The sequence below is a fragment of the Porites lutea genome, chromosome 8 (genome assembly GCF_958299795.1).
Source record: "Porites lutea chromosome 8, jaPorLute2.1, whole genome shotgun sequence".
NCBI classification, from domain to species: Eukaryota; Metazoa; Cnidaria; class Anthozoa; order Scleractinia; family Poritidae; genus Porites; species Porites lutea.
Window position 1 is genome coordinate 17,866,631 of NC_133208.1, and position 20,982 is coordinate 17,887,612.

Sequence of the window (20,982 nt, forward strand, 5' to 3'; positions counted from 1 at the left end):
AAAAGTGTAATCTCATACAAAACTAACCACTACCTAGCCAACTTAACCCTCGGACGTACACGCAAAATGATACCCCCCCACCACCACCATGGTACAAGAAGATGGTAGATGGAACCCCACCCCAGAATTTTTGATATGTTGCAGTATTCCGAAGCGATTTTGCCTTCACTGAAAAGCCCTTAATCTTCTTAACAAGACGAGGTATATTTTATGAATGGTGGCGCTGCTGGAGGCCTGTTACGTCACCAACAATGGTCGCCATCTTTGCCGCCATCTTGGATTTTACCAAGAATTAGAAATCAGGTTAAGACAGCGAGAAATGGTAATTGTTTGACATGAATAATAACACATAAATAAGCACTTTGCATGATTTTAGCTACAAGATTTTTCTTTTATTGTTGAAAAAAGTTGAAAAAAAACCCGTTTATTTTCACTCAAAATGGCTTGACCACCTGCTACTTATTACGTCATATCTTGTGACCATAGAAACTAATCATCACTGAACTTGTCTCAAAATGCGTGCGAGGATGCGAGTCATAAACGAACATCTACTGAAAACGTCGGGTGCTGATGTTTTATCCTCTTGCAAAAATCCAAGAAAAAGGGGTGTGTGGGAGGGGGGGGTGGCATCCACCTTCCCCCCCCCCACCCCTTGTACGTCCGAGGGTTAAAGTGTTATTTCTTTGAGAAAAGAAAATTATGGCAAAGGACATGATGCTTGTTACAGCCAAAACATTAAAGGTATAGATGTGCAGCCTGTCACCCCTTGTAGTTTTTCACTAAGAATAATTTAAGTATCCAAAAGGCTGGAGTCCATTAATTGATTAATTACTTTTTACTGTGCCCTGTAATCGACAGGGAAACCAAGTTTGCATTATATTTTACAATAAAAGGTTTGGTGATTTTATCACTACTCATGATATTCATTTGGCAAACAATGGTGAAATAAACGATCATGTTGCATAAACAAACAAGAGTTAATGAAGTTTAAGCAGAAACTCATATGGGGTTATGAGTTTCTGGTTTAAGTGCAATCAAATGATGCATTCTTACAAGTTTTACTCTTTGCTAAGGGATCAAAGTCTTGAAACTGGGTGAAATACATAAAAAAATATTAATAATTAACAATCGTTTTTACTTATTAACTGAGATTTTACGATAACCGACAAAAATCAAAAAGTTTAACCAAGTACCGACAAAGATCGAAAATTTCAACCGACTAACGACAAAGTAACTGAATTTTAACCGACAAGTGGACCCCCCCCCCCCCCCCCCCCCCATTCAGACCCTCCTCTCTTCCTCATCTGGCGGACTTGTTAACGAGTAAGCGGGTTTGTCTTTTGCGGTGTACACTATTTTTTGGAAGGGCAGAGTTGTTTGCAGAGTAAAAGGTGTGAGCCATGGAATTCAATTCAACCGCTTTTTAGAAGTTACATATTTTCCGAAGTTGATGTAGTCCTTGGTATCAGTAAGCCACCTTAACTTAAAGATTCGCTTCTTTATAATCACCTCAATGTACTCTCGTAACAGTACATTTATAGCTGTAAACTTAAGAATACTACACCGACAAGAGTTGTGTTTTAAGCAAAGGTGAAAGCTTTTTTTTTTTAAAAATGGAGCGTCGGATAGCGAAAGAGAGAACTCTCCTTTCATTTCAAGAAATGGGATAAGCTCCTAACACAGGAACATCATCTCAAACACCTTTAACTGCTATAAACATCATCATATATCATCATCATTTGAAATAATTATATTTATTAGTATTTCTTTTGCGAAACCATAACCTTCTACCTTTAAAAAAACGACAAGAGCGCTGTTAAGAAAGGTTTAAGTCTCGCTTGCTTGGAGATTAGATAAGAAATGAGGAGGCGATTAATTCTACACAAAACAGGATTTCCTCGCTAAACGGTTTTAAAATTAATAAAATTGATACCACGCATGGCTTTTCTTTTTATACTGTAAACTAATCGACCAAACCGTCATTCGATTAACTTATAAACCTAGTATATTATCCAATGATCCGGAAAACCGCTGAAGCTAATGACTGCGGACGAACAACAGCGGCTAACATATAACAAAGAGACTCTTTTTTCTTCTCGGAACTTCGTGCCTCGGTCGGAAACTTTCCAAATGCGTCGCCCTTCCGGCGACGTTCGTTTCCCTGACCAAGCATTAGATAATATTTTACCAGGTTTGTAGCACTATCGCATGACGGGTTGATAGGTCATGTTCAAAGTCGATTCCACAGTAAAGAGAGGCGACTCGTGCATTGGCTGTAAAGTTTTCACTTCTCTCGCCATCACAGATAACTCTTCTGCGCCGGTGCTTCACAACAAAGGATTATATTGTACTAACAATTAATGGGGGGGCGCACCTTTACCTAATAAATTTGTCTGGTAGCTTGCTTTAGATTTTCCAGACATTTGTTTGCAAATTTTCATGGGAAATTTTAGACGGCAGGAAGAAAAAAATTTACACACAACACTGTATATTTTCACGCGGTTACCTACCCTTCAAGATGGCCTCCAAAACTGTGATTACTGACCGTAAGATTCGATTTAGGGCCCTCCTTCCAATAAGAGCCCCATTTCGATTAGCCTTCCCCCCCCCCCCCCCTCCCTTTTGAATGTGTTTTTGTTAATAAGTGCCCCTATTCCAATATTATGTTAGAGTACGGGTACCAGGGGCACCCAACGTGAATTTGCGGAAAATATCTGTTCCTAAGACCATTTGTGATCTAGAATTTTCGGACCATTTGTTGCCTGCCTATACTAGGATCTTCGAACATATAAAAAAAATGGTATAATTGCCCATTTTAAACGGTTTTTTACCCTAAAAAGGTCATCTAGACTTTTCGGGAGCCTTTTTTCTGGCTGAAATTTTCGAAAGGGTAAGTTTTGATCCCTATAATTTTCAGAACAGGTGAAAAATTTTTAGGAGATAAAAGTATGCCTTTATCTACCGTTTAAATACTAAAATACGTTCATCAATGCTATGTTTAAGTAGTTTTGAACTATATTCTCGTTGGGTGCCCCTGGGGTACGTATCAACCGAGGTTCATCTTCCTTTAATTGCTCACAAACAAGCGGTAATGCCACATTACAAAACCAGTGGTCTCATGTCCATGTGACTGCATTAAATTTTTCAAACGAATAATCTCTTCTTCAAATTTTGCGACGATTGCTCGGCTGGTCGTTCTGGAGAGGAAGGATCCGAGGACAGCAAGTCCGTTTTCCAGTGTCCTTGACTTGCATTTTGTTCTCACTGCGGCCTGTTTTTAAGAAAGGTAAATGTAAGGAAGGAAAGTTCCATCGGCACATGCCCAACAAGTTTGATATCAGCTTAAAGGTAAGTCCCTCACGTTAACTGAACATTCACCGTCAGTGCAGTATTTGTTACTGTTACAGTTTCTGTTACTGTTCGTTTAAAGAAATATTATTATTATTATTTTTTTTAACATTTGGTTGTTTCTCAAAAAAGAAATAAGCGCCCTGTCCCGAATAAGCGGCCTCCCTTGAGGCACCAACAGCAAATAACGCTCCGGGCGCTAAATCGAATCATTACGATAAGACTATTTTTTTACTTGTCACGCGCTTAAAACATCGTTCGAGTTATTAAGGGTAAAATTATATAGAAATGATCTGAAGAGAAACAAAAACTAGTATTACTTCGAGTTAGCGGGAGGGTCGAGCTCAGTAGCGAGGGTTCGAGTTATGGGAGTCGACTGCATACATGTATATCCTTTTTAAAAGGCTTTCCTCTCACTCTGCGTATTAGAATATTCCGTGTTTTGTTTTAGAACATTCTGTAAATTCCTTGTTTTAGTATATTCCATATATTCCGTATTATAGAATATTCCGGTTATTCCGCCATTCCTTTCCATCATTCCGTCATTCCTCCCAATAGGGTCACCCCTCTTGCATGGCTTTTAGCGTGTACGAAGTTATTCGCGTGGCTTGTCTGCGGAGAGTAAACAAACCAACTATGCGACAGACAAGCCACGCAAATGACCTCCTGAACGCTAAAAGCCATGCAATATAGAAACCTCTGCTCGCAGCAGTACAAATCCTACTGCCATTTCTGGATTTAGAAAACACCAAAACAATTGCGCCATAATTGATGATAGGAATGGAAATGATTTTAAAATTACTACAATTAAAAATATTATCGTATGCGTAGCATTTTTTGTTTCGTTTGTATGATTGATCATGAGTCTAGACAATAAGGGTCCTTTATTGCATGCCTTATGTCGTTCTCTCGAATAGAACCACGAAAATATTCCTTTCAGTTTGTGCACGTGGTCGGAGCTGTTTTAAAAATGCACACAGTTATCTGATGAATAAAAGCAACTTAATTTAGACGTTTGTACTTAGACCTGTGAGTTATTACTGAGTTTTTTTTGTTGTTTTCAAATTTCACTGGCATTATTTTTTCCAACAGTCTGGTCCTCTCTACAGGGGCACCCAACGAGAATATAGTTCAAAAGCCGAAGCCACGAGCCACTTGTTTGCTCATAGCTTAACTTGTCTACATCGTCAAACCCTTCTGGTACATTGCTTATCATTTGCTTTCCTTCAAAGCCGCCATCACAACACTTCTCGCAGGAACACTTACGTCATGTCAACAACACAGTTAGAAATATCCTTTCACGTGCTGGTCTATTCTTGCCAAACAATTGTAGCGTCTTGTCGTTGGCGAAACCGGACGTAGGCTTGGGGACAGGTTCTGCGAACACCTCAGATCTGTGTCAAAGAAAGCTGACCTACGCGTTGCTTAACATTTTTCCTCCCCCGGTCACACAACTGATGATATGATGGTAGCTGTTGTTCGAGCGGGTCTTCAAAACACCAGAAATAGACGTAGAGCGGAGGGCCGCCTAATTTTTAAATGCAAAACTCTACAGCCGCGCGGCATAAACATTGACTTCAGTTTTATTTGAGCGAACTCTTCCAGCGCGCGCTTCAAATGTTGCCACATTTGAATAAAATGAAGCGCGTTCAGTGTAACGGCATCTTCCACTGATGAAGGGACAATAGTCCCGAAACGTCTGGATTTTCAACCTTTTTAGCGCTAAGAACACAAAGACAAATTTTAATTGTAATCAATTGTAGCGTCTGTTAGATTCAAAATCCCTCAGGTGGTCGTTAGGAGCCAATCAGCCGTGGACCAACTGATTTAACCGTGGTAACGATTGAATCGGCGCGATCAAAGTAACAGTACTCTGCTCCAGAGGCTTTTCGTGCGGGTCACTGTAAAGACTTGACAGAAAGCGGAAACCGTGATAGAAAAGTCTCTGGCACCCAGGGTATAGCTGAAAGTCTAGTGATCCGAAAATTTTAGGGTCAAAAACTTACTTTTTCGAAAATTTCAGCGAGAAAAACGACTCCCGAAAATTCTAGTTGACTTTTTTAGGGTAAAAATCTGTTAAAAATGGGCAATTGTACCATTTTTTAGATGTTCGCAAATCCTTGGAGAGGAAGGCATGCAAGAAATTTTACAACAAATGTTCCGAAAATTTTAGATCTCAATCGTCTTCTGAACGGAAATTTTCCAAAAACTGACGTTGGGTGCCCCTGTCTCTACTCAGATATACAGGGAGCAAACGTCAAAGTTAGTCTTCGAGCAATCAGTACAACAAGAAAAATCCTACTCACTTTTGATTTTGCAGATTCGATGATGTTTTGCTTCGTTTTATTCATTTGAATGCGCATTTTAATTCAACGTTAGCACAATGTAAATAACATTTATTTCAATTCTGGGAGGGACGCTAGAGCTAGTTTGATTTTTAACAGTCTCTATCCTTAACTTTGAAATCTGGTATTCTATAAACTCGTCTACTGTTACAGTTGTACGTCAGCAGAGGTGCAGGTTTAACAAGCTTATCTTCAAAACCACCGGGCAATTGAACAGTATTGTAGCTGGCTTCTTGTGAAATCGGCGTGAAAAGCCCGCGCATTGACCTTCAAAATGTCGGAAGCTTCCGCAGTGAATGGTGCTTCTAATACAATGTAAGTAAAACAGGTTCTTTGTTATCGAAACGAGTTGTGTAAACTAGAAATCTTTATTCATTTCTACTGAAATTCCCTTCTGCTAGCTTCAATTTCATCCGACTACTTCAAGTCGTTTTCTCCTCAGTCTCAGCAACACGTTACTGAGGGAGTAATAACGACTCCAAGTAATCGGATGAAATTCAGGCTACCGTTCTGCTTACTTCAATTAAAACAAACGCGTGTGTGCTCACCTAGCTTCATTTAAAGCCAGTAGCAGAATTTTGGATACAATATATTGAACAATGGGCGAGATTAGAAGTAAATGAGTCAGGTCATACGATATTCAGACACCGAAAGGAATTAAGGTTGCCACTGACCTTGAGGCCAGTATCTGCATATCGGATGAAAAACTTTTTCAAGTGTTAATATATCCTCTCAGATAATTAAAAACTTTAAAATTAACTCATGCCATGGTGAGATCAACATTTTTTGGTAACAAAGCTAAGATGAAATTTAAACTAAGTTGTATTCTCGGTCGTCTTTTCGTATCACGCGATGTAGGATAATCCGGATTCCGGAATCAGATAAATTTTTGTTTGTGAAATCTGGAATCCTGGGCTTCCGAATCTGGAATTCAGTTCAAGGAATCTGGGATCGCGCTAACAATTAAAAACCGGAATCCATGATCCACTGACATGGAATCGGGAATCCACAGCGTGGAAATCAGAATCTAAGACGGTCTTAGATTACCTTGGGAAACTACCCACCTACCCCTCGCTAAGCCAACATTAACAATTACTTCTCACTTAGGGCAAAATGTTGGCTTAGGGGAGGGGTAGGTGGGCAGTTTCCCCAGAAACGTATAATGATCCATTTGGCGATTTCGTATACTTGGAACTCTAAACAACCGAATGTTTCCAAATACGGGAGAAGTGTCTATCGTTTTCTCTTTGCTTTAGAAGCGTGTTTGGTTGACTTGGAGCCGTACTAAAAACTATTTACATCTGCTCGGCTGTCTAAGGCGAACTTTGGTCGTCTCCAAAGTTTAGGTGGAACTTTCCTGTCATCCAAAACGCCTTTATCCACCCAGATGAGTCCAGTCGAAAGATGAAGGACATGGAGTAGCCTTACTTTCGCTAGAAAATTCTAGGGGACACGTTATGGTTATAAAGAATAAGCCGGCGAATTTAAGCTAATCAGAAACAGAGTAGTATTTTGCGCCGGAATAATAATGCTTTTCATGGGACTTTAAAATCACCTGAGAGTGTAGAGGTGTGTAAGTTAATTTACATGTATGCTTTAAATAACAAATTAATTAAATTGAAAATTTGCGCAAACGTTGCTCATTTTATTAATTAAAAACAAAACAGATTCAAACACTGAAAAAAGGTACCTTATCCCTCTCCAGGTGTATACCAGCCATTGATCAAACGGGTTACCTATGGGGATGTTTTGCTCTAGCTGTGAGTAATGGCTCGATATTATTCCTCTGATTTTGGTTTTATTTAACGTTAGCAATAACAGGTTAATTTTATTGTGCCCAAGTTAAGTATTATCTGAAGGCTCGCTTTGTTTTCCTCAACAGCTTGCCATTATTGTGGTTCTGTCATGTCTCAAACGAAGAAGCAAATTAAAACTTGAATACTGCCATGGTTATCCCGGGCTCGTGATGTAAGTACTACCTTTTTAACAGTTGTATTCTTTGCACAGTTATTAGATGACATTGTAAAGTATTATCTTTTTTTCTTTTTTTGGTTTCAGACCAGTGAACTTTCTACACAGTTTTACCTACAGCAACAGGTTTACTATTGCGGCCACCTTTGGAGCCACGGCCAGTTCATGCCTAGAACTTTTTCTTTTTTCCGCCACCGGCGGATTCACCTCCTTGGGTGTTTCTGTTTGGTTTAAGGGTGAGAAATGCTATCATTCATTCAAAATATTTCCAACTTTAAAACATGCTTATCTCGATCTATGTAGAGTTTCCTTTCTCATAACATTTGCCTTTTTCACGGCAGTTCTGGATACCATTGCCTTTTAGGCGGTAGTTCGGAGTTTTCGTCTTCGCAGAACTGGTCAAGAGTCATGTAGCAGCTGCCCAGAAGAGAAGTCACGAATAGTGCGTTTCCCTGACCCTAAACAATACTAAAACAATTGGAACAATGACATGTCAATGTTTCCTGTCCGAGCGGCTCCTACAATACCCTTGTCAAACCCTCCGCTGTTTTCTGCGGCTTTGAACTGCCAAAGCAGCTGAGCGACCGCGCCGCCGTCTGTCTCTTTTTCTGTCAATAAGTAAAATGTAGCAGGTCACTTCTATTGATGTTGGCAGACATCTTCCAAATTTGGTCAGTACTAGTTGGTTATGAAGAATAAGCCGGGAGATTAAACTAAAAGCCAATCAGAAAGGGTAGAATAGTTTGAATAAATAATAATAATGATTAAATAACTGTCAACTACAGCCTCGGACAGAACGTGTTGAGACACACCACAAAAATACCATGTTTTTCCAGTCATCCTGGCAAAAAAATGGATACCGTCACCAGATAAATGCCTGTTTTGCCCCCCTACCCTTATCCAATATTGCTTAGGATAACGCGAGAATTTGACCAAAACAACATTGATAGGGGGTGGGAGGTTGGTTATTTTTTCCTTTTTAGGGGAGATGGTATTATGGCGCAAAAGTTAGAAAATAGATAGACCTGTGTCAACAATTTTGCCCGAGGTTGTAGCTTTCCTTTGCTTCCGTCAATTCATACTAATTTCATTATCCAGACTCCATTTGACATAATATCGGTTTTATTTTGAATTTATTTAATTCATTCGTAGGGTACGTTCATGTGAAGTTTAATTTTTGCAATTTCTTTCAGTTTTTCTGAAAATATTAAGTGTTCTTTTGTATGGAGTACTGTTCTACCCATTCTTTGCTTGCCTCACAACCGAATACAAGCTGGTTGGATCAACTCTTGGATTTCTTTATGCTGCTATAAGGTTAGACAATGCCTCGTGAAATAACGATAAGGTTGTAAATGAATCCTAACTGATTATCGACTAGTGTCTACTATATTGGTCCTTATTACTTGCTGTAGATGGAAGAGTGTTGCGTGTCGACACATGCAATTCGTTTGAACTGCTGTTTGCTGCGTCATCATGATTTTTCTTTGAATTCAAAATTAAAGATAAAAAAATATATGTTGGAAAAACTTGTCCTCGATTCAACCAATTAATCATCCCAGAGCTGGGAAATAATGGTGGGACGTTGATCAAGCCAATCCAGCTGCTCGATTGGTTCGCTGAGAGCGTGAAAAGTTTCTCAAGGTCAATGGAAAAGGCCTGGCCATCAATGACACTTTCAGAATACCCTTGCAGCGCTATTTCTGGCCTCATTGGAAGTTCAAGTGGTGCTAATTTCGGCGTTCATAAGTCACGAAAAGATAGAACTCTCATTCGATATAGCCTTTGATGAGATCTGCAACTTGATTAAAAGAGACTGAATATGATATCGTGAAGAGTTTTTTAGGTCGAGCAGGCTGGTGCGGCTATGGTGGATAACAGCCTCCTAGTTCCGCGTATTTTTAGATCATAGAAAAGCTGAATTCAGTAAGTGTTTTCAATTCAAAATGTTTCTAAGTTCCTAACATCACAACCCAGTCGCACACATTCTTCAAAACATTTGCCTGTTTCCTCGGGACAGTTTCAGACCGAAAAAATGCATTTTATATCCATCGAGCAATGTTTTCGTTCATTTTAGTCAGTAATTCGGCTATTTTCGTCTTGGCATAGCTATGAATAGCCTACGGCACAGAATTAATGTAACCCCGCCGAGATCCTTGTTCTGGATACCCAGCTGGGTCAGCGAGTCACCAGAAGATAGTTTCCAACTTTTAACCGGCCAATCATGGCGCGTACTCAAATCCTGGCACGCAGCTGGGGGGCCAAGAACAAGGATTTCGGCGCTGGCTCTCAGACGGAATTAGCCAAAGGTTTTGTTTCGACTTTGGTGTAGATACATAAACTCTTTTGCCGTTTTCTTGAGTTCTACACTCATGACAGTAAAGCTATATACCACCACCGTGCTGCTGTCTTGCGAGACGTATATTGGCTTGACTGACGACAGCAATGATTCCTCAGTTATCCGCATCTTCCGAATGGGATTTGGTGCCTCTCGAGACATGTGACGTTCAAAATGGCTGCTATCTTTCTATGCTTTCTACTGTTCCATCAGTTTCTTGCATAAGTCATGTCACTTACGACAAAATATATCGTAACAGAAACTACTGAATGTAAACAAAAGTTGATACTTAAGTAGATGGCGTAAAATGAAAAACAAAACAGCAATGTCGATTACGCGTGTAATAGTGCAAAAACAAATAAGGGGCAAAAACAAATGACTTCAAAAACGCTTGTCTCTGGGGTCGAAGCCTAAGCTAACCGTATAATAAGAACACTGGAACATGACGTCCCAGGAGGGGTAGGCTAAGGAAGCCTGCCCCGATGTATGCTCGGTTGTATCTCTTAAAGCCTTATCCATAAATGAAAGCACCCTTTTCATTAAGATGCAAACAAAAGCTGTTCATTGCTGAACCTTACTAATTTGTTGAATGTTTGACATCGTATGTTTCTTAGCGTCGCACAGATTGATCCCTGTTTTCAAGGCCCTTGCTGAAATGACCATACTCTTTATTCTGATAACAGATAAATTTCCGTACAATATTGCCTCCTAATACTTGAGATCCTTTCTGAAATACTGTAAACCGTTCCGAACTAGATAAAGGAAAAACGCTGAATGATTGAATGATCCCGATTACAAACTCTAACGCCTATTTGTCACGTGTTCTCGAGCTACAGCCCAGTCCTATCTTGTTTACAACACATTCCCCCCTGATTGACGAAAAAACTAATAATTCAAGATTTAGTTCAATGTTCAAAGACTCAAAAGTCTCTGCTCAGACATATTGAGTAGCAATAGTCACTGCTGGAATATCCTCATCTCTGACCACCTGAATATTTCTGCTTCCGGGATGCACACTGGCTCCTACTACAGTAACTGGGTCCTCGTCTCGCGTATTGACTTCAAGGGCCGGGGTAGAGCTTCTGAATTGGTCGTTTTAAGCGAACCTGGCAAAGAGAATTGTCCACTGTAACCACTTCTGCTGCACGCACTACATCATCCCTTCCGCGCAGAAGCTTTTCTACTTTACCCATCCTCCACTGTTGTCTCGGTGTCTTATCCGCATGGAAGTGCACAATGTCCCCTTCTTGAATTGCTCTCTTTGGCTCTGCTACCTTGAGTTTCTGGTAGTCCCGGCTTCCTGTCAAATATTATGTTCTCCACCGCTTTTTGAAGTGAGTTGAGGAGGCTTTGCAGATATCTTTCACGTCATGCCATCGTGCGTAGAGATTCTTGTGGATGCGGTAGGCTTATCAAGTAATCTTCGACCAATTACGAGATGAAATGGCGTGAGTGGATCCTCTGACAACTCTTCGTAGACATAAGTTAGGGGTCTAGAATTTAGAACGCCTTCAGTTTCGATCAAGACTGATTCTAGTTCCTCATAGCTGAGTTTTGCATTTCCTAGAACTTTCTTGAGTCACCTCTTTACAAGCTTGACGCATATTTCGAAAAAACTACCCCACCAGCTTGCTGTAGGCACATTGAATTTCCATTCGATGTTTCTTTCAAGGGTAAACTTCTTCACCTTAGCATCCTTGAAAGTTGTTCCATTGTCTGAAATTATTAGGCCTGGGAATCCTCTTCTCCCGATGAATCTCTTCAAAACTCGTATAAATGAATTCGCAGGCAGATCTGGAGTAAGTTCAAGGTGGATAGCTCTAGTGCTGGCGCACGTAAACAGAGCAATATAGCACTTGTACATCTGCCTACCAGATTGATAGATATTCTTAAGATAACGCGGTCCGGCAAAGTCCACACCGACTTTAGTGAAAGCCAAGTCATCCGAGACTCTAGAGGTGGGTAGCGGAGGAGTGGGTGGAATACTAAAAGCTTTTCGCAGCATCTTCTTCCAAATCACACACTTAAAAAGAACATCCTTGACTGCTTGCCTGCCCTTGATTAACCAAAACTTGCTGCGAACTTCAGTTAGTGTTTCTCTAACTCCATTGTGTTTCACATTCTCATGAGACTGTCTAATCTCTAGTTGTATGAATTACTGTTTCCTTGGTAACGAGACAGGAAATTTGGCTACATATGGCAGTAAACAGTTCTGGATCCGACCTTTGCATCGTAGGACCCCATCGGCGTCCTTGAAGACTCGTAATTGTTCCCATACTGTACTAGACTTTTCCTTCTCGTCCAGTTTCATTTGCATTTCTTTGACGTAAAAAAAAATTTGTACCCGGCGTAGTTAGGACAGCTTGCATTACCGTAGTTCACTACCTTTCTTAGGTCAGGTTGGGCCTCCATGCTTCTCTTTGACTTTTCAGGACGAGGGCCGTCACTCTGATAAGCCTGCTAAAACTACTGAATATTTCCAGCTGAATGACTTCTGAAACACTCTGAGAGATCTTGGATGATGCTGTCATGAAACTGGAAGTTTTAGTTGCATCTAACACTTTCAACTCTTTTACAGCTTCATTTGTGACTTTTTCCCCAGTGATGGGACAGTTAGGCACATTTGGCCATTGCCTTTCTTCTTTTTCTAGGAATGGAGCTCCCTTCCACCAGAGATCACTGGATACAAGATCAGAGGCTTTAGAACCTCGTGAAGCAATGTCACTTGGTTTAAGCTTAGATGGGCAATATCTCCAGTGTTCCTTGCTCCAAAGACTCCTTATGTTCTCTACCCGATTTGGACAAACTGCTTAAATTGCTTCGATTCACCATTGATCCACCACCACACAATTTGAGAATCAGTCCAGTTAATCACCGCGTCAACTTTAATTGTGCATGCCAACGCCTTATACACTGCTGTAATGAGAAGGGCGACTCGGGTCTTGAAGGCTAGCAGGTGTGAATAGTGTCCATCAGACGTTGTCACCCGAACATACACATTTGCGCTATAAGCAATCCTACCTGCATCTGCAAACTCGTGCAGCTGAATACATTTGACCTGCTCTGCTTCTATTCCATCCATGATGCAACGGAGAATTGTAAAACTTGAAACTCCTTCTATGTCTTCCACTAATTCCTTCCAACGTAAAGTGAGGTCTTCCGGAAGAGCTTCATCCCATCCAACCTTAAGCTGGCAAATTTCTTGAAACATGCATTTAAATGGCAGAATAAGTGGTGACAGCATGCCTAGTGGATCATAGAATCGAGCGGTAAAGCTCAACAGTTTTCGTTTTGTTAGAGTTCCACTCAATGTCTGCGTAGAGAACGCGCTGGAATCAAACTTGAAACAGTCTTCTGACTTGTCCCACATAACACCCATGACCTTGACAACAGTTTCTTCACTCATGGCACTGTTGTTAGTAGACTTTGGTTGATCAATATTTTCAGTTTCAACAGACTTGGTTGGTTCCACTGCAGGTTTTCCAGTTAACAGAGTGGTCTCTTCTTTCTTGATTAATTCGTTTAACTCTGTGCTGTTTGACGCCCACTTCCTCATATTAAATCCTCTTTCCCTAAAACGTGTTTCCAGCTTCTGATAAAGTTCAAAACAGTCCAATACAGTGTTCTTTTCAGATGCAAAGTCATCAACATACAAGGCTTTGATTACAGTGCTCACAAACTCTGGGTCAATGTTCTCATACTTTGATAAGTGGTTTCTTAATGTCACATTCAGAATGAATGGAGAACAGACAAGGCCAAACACTAACCGCGTAAATCTTAACTTGATTATTTCTATATTCAAGGAGTCGACCTCATCAATCCATAAGAACCTCAGCAAATTTTTATCCTCCGGCTTGACTTCGACATTACGAAAAGCCGTCTCTAAATCTCCGATCAAAGCTATCTGTGGGAGACGAAATCTCAACAGGATATCAAAGAGGAATGGAGTTAATGCAGGTCCAGATAAAAGACAGTCATTCAAACTTGGTTCACTGTAAGACTTTGCACTAGCATCACAAACAACTCGCAGTTTAGGGGTAATTCGATCTTCCTTCAGTACTTCCTTGTAAGGAATGTAATGAACAGTTCCTGCGACAACTTCCTCTTCACGCTTGTCAATCAATTCAGCGACACCAGAGTCCAACTGTTCTTTGATTACATTATCATAGTGGTTTAGAAACTTTGATTCCGATGACTTCAATCTTTTCAGCAGGGAGACCAGACGGTTTTGTGCCAAGGAGTAGTTGTCTGGAATTATGGGGTGTTCTTTCTTGAATGGGAGAGAAACTTCATAGTGGTCACCATTGAATCTTACTTAGTTAGATACTCTTCACAGAAATCGTCTTCCCTTCCTTAAACTCCGGGTGTCATAGTCCCAAAACTTGGCTAGTTGTTCTTTGAGTGAGGCATCATTTGCATTAAAGTCGTCCGTAACCTCTTGACACTCAGTTTTCATTACATGGGACATATTAACACTTGAAGGACAGTGATCGGAACATGCAACATTGACAGGTCCACTCAGCACATAACCCAGTCATGTACGGATTGCTACTGGCCATGCAACTCCCCCGTACCACATGATTTTAATTTTGAACAACTGTCCAATAGTAACCAGCTCCCAGCATGACATCAATTTCTAGACCTTCATCACCTTGTGAATAATCAGCAAGAGGCAAACCTTGTAAATGCGGATAACAACGCTGTGCTATTTCAATGGTTTGATTTGCAGTAGGACCACAGATTAATTCAACTTCATAGGCATTGATGAACACTCTCAAATTGTCCTGGTATTCCAACGCAAACTGAACAATGTTACATTTCTTTAGCGAGGGTTCATTGTTTCCAAATGTTTTAATTAAAACTGTTTCCGTTCCAATTGAAGGCAGACATAATTCGTTTCTCAACCTCGTGCTTATGTAGGACTTCTGAGCACAAGAATCAAGCAGAATTCTCACATTACAATAAACATCGCCACTGGGATTTCCGACCTTTGCTCTAGCCGTTTGTAACAAAACACAATTGTTCTTAACATCCTGAGTGAAAATACAAATTTGTACTCACAGTTTTTTCCTGTGTGGCGCCGCAGGGTTGTCTAAATTGTATCGGTTGTCTCTGAATGCTGCACAAGGGTAAATTATGTTTCCCGCCACAACGATAACATCTAGCTGGACAATCTTTACTGATGTGACCACTTCTTAAACAACCAAAACATCGTCCTTTCTTTTGGAGAATGTTCTTCTTTGTCTCAGGATCAGTGATAACAGCACACCTGTTTGATGGATGAGGGCCGTTGCAAAAATTGCACCACATTTCTCTGTTCGGCAGTGGTCCTCCTTGATTTGAAAACAACGTTGATGGAGTGGGAGGTCCCCTGATTTGACCCTGACGAAATCCAAATCCGAAGTCTCGTTTTTCTTCACTCCCAACTTTGGCGTTTGCTCTGAAACCGGTCCCAGCGCACACCTTTTCCGTATTTGTAATTCTTCCGCAAAGGATTTCATCACAGTGTCCAAGTCCCATTCGTCGGACATACCACGACTTAAATAAGACGTAACTCTTGCGGTATTTTGGCCATTATGACAGGCGTGAGAAATGTTCCGTATGTCTAAGATGATACACCGATTCCTTGTAAACTTCGGGTGGCCGCTTCAGTTTTGTCCAAAAAGTTGCCGTAGTTGTTTCAAATCAATGGAATTATTCACTTTTGGCAACTGCATCAACATTTCAATGTGTTTTGAAATAACTACTCGCTTACTTCCAAACCGCTTCATGAGAAGACCGACCGCATGGTTGTAATTCGATCCGCTCAAAGGCAAACCCGAAATAATTTCGGCTGCAGTTCCCACTAACAAGGGTTTCAAATGCTGAAATTTGTCGATTTCGCTGAGTTCCTCGCTTAGATGGATAGCAGATGAGAAACAGTCCCAGAATGTTGTCCATTATGTGGGATCGCCAGCGAACTTTGGCAAAGTGAGTTTTGGAAGTTTAGCCTTGCCACTCGTTTTGGCGCCAATCGGAGCTTCTTGATGATTTATCGACGGCGTTGTCTCGGCTGAATTTTTGAATTCCTTGGCAAACGATAACCGTGAAGAAATAAGCGAAATTGTTTCTTGAAGGGAAGCTTCGAATTCACAGCGGTCTAATATTTCTTTTTCAATTGCATCCGCTCCCACTAATTCCACGATTTCTTGGTTAAGAGTCTCGATCTGTTTCTGCTGTTTCTCGAGGTTGATCTTGTGAGACTCTAGCGTTGGGGGAATATTTTACATGTCCTCTTCTTGGAGGAATTCTCTGACTGTACTTACAACCTTTCGCACGAAGACTCTAAAGCCCGACCGTTCCAAAATTTTTTTCTTGAGATCTGACATTGTTATAAACTTTTCCACCGTGAAATGACCCGTGTATTGAATATGTGTTATAACTTGTTGCCTTCTGTTCGTTTACGATCCGCGTTAGTTCTTTCTGCTCAATTCATTCTTGTGTCAATTTATTCTTCCCGGGTCTCGGCACCAAAAATGCTGAAATGACATGCTCTTTATTCTGATAACATATAAATTTCCGTACAAGATTGCCTCCTAATACTTGAGATCCTTTCCGAGATACTGTAAACCGTTCCGATTTTTCGATTTTTACAACAGCCCTACAACTGTATCTGTTAGTCGAGATCTGAGACACTGTCTGGCTATAAAAGCTCTGGTATTTCACACCCGGTAATTATTCGGTTAGCTTGCTCGAAAGCAACTAGTTACAGTAATTTTTTTTTGTCACTAGATCAGAATTATGGATTTCTTTTCAAGGAATTTTTCGGTATTACATACACTCCATGTTATCTTTCCACTTTTTAACTTCTATTTTTGTGTTTTTAGGTTCTGTTTCGATCTTGGAATTTATTTCCAGTGTGCGAGTTATTACAAAGTAAGAGTATATTAAGTGTAATAAGGGTTGTTCATCTTTGAGGATAGCGACACTGGACGAAAAAATGGATTTGCACAAATTTGATCCTTGCAAATATGTCGCAAATATGTAAAAGCGACTGTCTGTAGATATCGACCAAAATAGACTTTTTGTGACACAATTTCAAAATTCGAATTTCGCTCATTTTTGGCTCATCGATAACCCTTAATGAAACATGCTGTAGTTAGTTTTCCCAAATAACGTGTTCTTTTGTTAAAATTCGAGAAAACTCATTTTGCCTGTTAGGGGCTCAAAATCCACTTTCGGTGAAACGAAATTTTACCGTGACAGATTTTATTGACTCATACGCCAAACCACGACGGTTTGGCAGCCTTTGAAGAACACGAATAGTTTTTATGACCCTTTCTTTCTTATAAGACGATAAATTTGTAAAAGCTGTAATAATTTTGTGGCCAAAAAGGTATTGTAACAATTTCTATAAATAATGCAAATTTTTACAATGCGCTATAACTTAGAATTTCGCAAATTCACTTTCAACGGGTTAAATGGGCCCCAGTCTATCAGAAAATTGAAACGAATCTCTGGGCAACCGATTTTTAGTAGCCCGCAAGACCTCGAGTTCAATCCTAATTTTGCGGAAAATCGCGGCATTCCAGTGGTTTAAAATAGCCTTACACAGCCCATCACGCCAGCGGTGTTACGACAGATACACTTTAAACATTCTATTCATCGTTGATCACATGCCAAATTCCAGCATACAATCTATACTAGTAGTAATCATAGATTAATGAGTGTGTTCGAGTTTTCTTAGCTCCAGATTAGCTCTCGTGTCGTCAAGCATTATTTCAATATCATGGAAGAGATCATTCATTAAAAAGTTAAACATTCTTTTCGTAAAAAATGGTCTTCTCGTATACGGCTTCAAACTACCTCACTCATTTACTCTTTTCTCCTAACATGTCTTACTCTCCCTCAAGCATGGTCGACAAAAATGTAAAGTAGATCGTAAAAAGTTCTATGTTGCAAAAATGCTGCAATCAATGAGAATAATAGGTTTAATGAAAGATTTAATTTCAAACTGGCTTTACGTCTGCCTTTGAGTGAATTGTTTAAAGCGTATCTATCGGTAATACTGGCGTGACCTTCCGTGTCACGCTATTTTTAACCATGCGAATGTCGCGATTTTTTCACAAAATTAGGGTTGAACTCGAGGTATTGCGGGCTACTTAAAATCGTTTGCCCAGAGACCTGTTTCGCTTTTCTGATAGATTGTGGCCCAGTAATGCCGTAGAGAGTCAATTTGCGAAATTTTAAGTTATTGCGCGTGGTTAAAAGGTGATTATTCTATCCCCATAATGTTTAACGATAAAAATTGCCAATAAGCTATTTGAACAATACCATTCTGGCCACAAAATACTCCAGCTTTCACAAATGTATCGTTTTATAAGAAAGAAAGGTTCATAAAAAACTATTCGTGTTCTTCAAAGACTGCCAAATCGTTGTAGTTTGGCGTACGAGTCAATGAAATTTGTGTAAAATTTCGCTTTACCGGAAGTGGATTTTGAGCACCGAACGGGCAAAATGAGTGTTCTCGAATTTTAACAGAAGAACACGTTAGTTAGGAAAACTAACTACAGCATGTTTCATTACTCATTAAGGGTTATCGATGAGCCAAAAATGAGCGGAATCAAATTTTGAACTTGTGCCGACCGTGGGTCGATATTTACGGAAAGCCGCTCGTAAATATTGAAAAGTAAATGTATGGTAAATGTCACATCTGCATACCCAAAAACAGGGGTTGTAAATATTTTGGCAAATGAAGCATTTGCCATCTTTGCCACATATTTACTCCTCGATATTTGTATATTTGCGACATGTTTGCAAGGAGCGAAATTGTGCAAATCAATTTTTTTTCGTTCCGTGAACTACCTACTGTTAGTCTTTTTTTAGGCGAAGAACTCATGTTATTATGCTTGCCTTGCTTGTATCATATTGGTTAGATGTGATTCATTTGTTGCGATCGTCCGATCGTCAATATTTCATATATCCGACTGAATCCTCGAGGAGGTGAGATGAAGCGAATCGTGTGTTCTGATTGGCTCCCTGAGCGGGCAAGATGGGCCCATATTACTGTTCTCGCACTGTACCACGAACTTTTAATGTCAAGAGCGAGAGAGTCAACAACTTCTTCATTTTGAGAACAAAATACACGTTGTAACAAAGTCAGGGTTTAAAATATTTATAACATTTCACAAAAATATTTTATTATGAGGGGCTCTCAAACATTGAAAAGACCGGCCTCCAACAACTTTTTTGATCATAATTTTGCGGCTGTTTAATCGCAACTTCGCGCAATTGCATTTTGACAAGGATCTTCTGAAATGAATTTTTATTGTTCAATTCATTTTAGGGTGAAAGAAGGAATCTGCTTTATATTGGGTTCCTGAGCTCCCTTCCAACCATCTTGTGTCTGTTGTTCATCACTCTACGATTTGCTGTTTTGCTCATCCTGGAAGTCCGAAGAAAGTGGTTCTTGGCCATAAATGGCGACCAAGAGGTTATATTAGATTACGAGTTACACTTTTGTATGGAAGCAAATTCTCATGCCTATTAGAATCGCTCCTCTTACAGACTTAAATGATCTTGAATTGTATTAACTTAATTCATATTTCACACCGTCAAGTATTCCTTAAAAATTTATTAATCTGGTGTGTTCTAACGGAATCTTGCAGAGGACCGTTGAAACCAGCGAGATGTGTTTGGCTGCAGAGCCTGTAATAAAACATGTCAAGCAGATACTCACTCCAGGATTAAACAGGTGCGAATTAATGTGGTCCAAACCAGTACTTTTGTAGATACACCTTCCGTCTATTGCCTTATTTCATACAGCGCGGGGGGCTGGCACTACTGGATTTTCCCGGACTTTTTAAAAAGTGCAGCTTCCATAATACGGATTTTTCTGGCTCAAAATGTCAGCTTAAGCGAAAGAATATTTGCACCGCATGTTTGTAAAGACTTTCCAAGTTTCACCCGAAGAGGGAATGGCTAAATAAAGTAAACTTGTCGAGTTTTCAACTCAAAAGCTTTTTCAAATTCGTCCTTACGTGATTAGCGCTCGAAAAGCAAACATGTTGACGTCACAACCATGTTTACATACTTTCAAGGTAACACGCCTCTCGGCCAATCAGAGAGCGCGTACTATCTTAGTTATTTTATGACCTTTTCTTTATCTTCTATTTTGGAAGCCATTTTTGAATCCGACATTTAAAAAGTCAGGGAAAATCTGAAAGTGTCATGCCCCCGCCCAGTATGAAAGTAGGCAATAAACGTCTTATGCCTTATCAGTTTGATCTTCTGTGTAGATCCATCAATAAAACACACAAACAATTACTTAATTCTGATTGGTTGAAGAAGGAGTGCAGTTCTCCTGTTAGGCTGCGTGCAAAGGGACGCAAGAACTCCCAACATTGTTGCGCCAACAATGTTGGGAGTTGTTGCGTGCGTGTTGGCAGTGGTGTGCAAACGGATGCGACAACTCCCAACAATGTTGGAACCTGCAGTGCTTCGTGGGAAGGATACAAACCATATGTCTTTGTAAACCATGCGTAATGAGCGTGCGTGGCCCCAACAATGTTGGAAGAGCTGTGCAAACGGATCCAACATTGTTGCGCTACGGTTCGGCGATCACGGAACAAAAGAGTGTTGGGAGTTGTTGGCTGAAAAGTTTGACCGGTTTCAAACTTTGCGCAACCACACGCAACAACATCCAACAACATGCATCAGGGTGTGCAATCGGACGCAACATGTAACATAAAACAATGTTGGAAGTTGTTGGCCAATAATGCTGCGTATGTTTGCACGGAGCTTAACACAAGCTCAAATTTGTAACACGAGTACAATGAAATTACAAATGGTTTCTGATTGGCTAAATCAACCAAAGAAACCAACGACAGCCAATCAGATTAAAGCTGTTTTATTGTAACAAAATTTAAGAGAAGACGCGTAGGAAAATGGCCGTTGTTTTCAGCAAACAACGATTTGGTTCTGCAGGTAAAACCACAACAGAAG

At 40.2% G+C, this 20,982-nt stretch overlaps 1 protein-coding gene across 1 annotated transcript in view; it reads left to right on the top strand.

Moving 5' to 3' along the window:
* Positions 1 to 5,784: 5,784 nt before the first annotated feature.
* LOC140945855 (stimulated by retinoic acid gene 6 protein-like) overlaps positions 5,785 to 20,982 on the top strand; it is a 41,090-nt gene continuing 25,892 nt past the window's right edge. The window contains exons 1-8 of the mRNA XM_073394907.1: positions 5,785 to 6,008; positions 7,399 to 7,453; positions 7,576 to 7,661; positions 7,752 to 7,900; positions 8,858 to 8,978; positions 16,866 to 16,914; positions 19,325 to 19,471; positions 19,647 to 19,732. Coding sequence (XP_073251008.1) covers positions 5,968 to 6,008; positions 7,399 to 7,453; positions 7,576 to 7,661; positions 7,752 to 7,900; positions 8,858 to 8,978; positions 16,866 to 16,914; positions 19,325 to 19,471; positions 19,647 to 19,732 — 734 coding nt within the window. The 5' untranslated portion in view covers positions 5,785 to 5,967. The remainder of the gene's footprint in view (positions 6,009 to 7,398; positions 7,454 to 7,575; positions 7,662 to 7,751; positions 7,901 to 8,857; positions 8,979 to 16,865; positions 16,915 to 19,324; positions 19,472 to 19,646; positions 19,733 to 20,982) is intronic.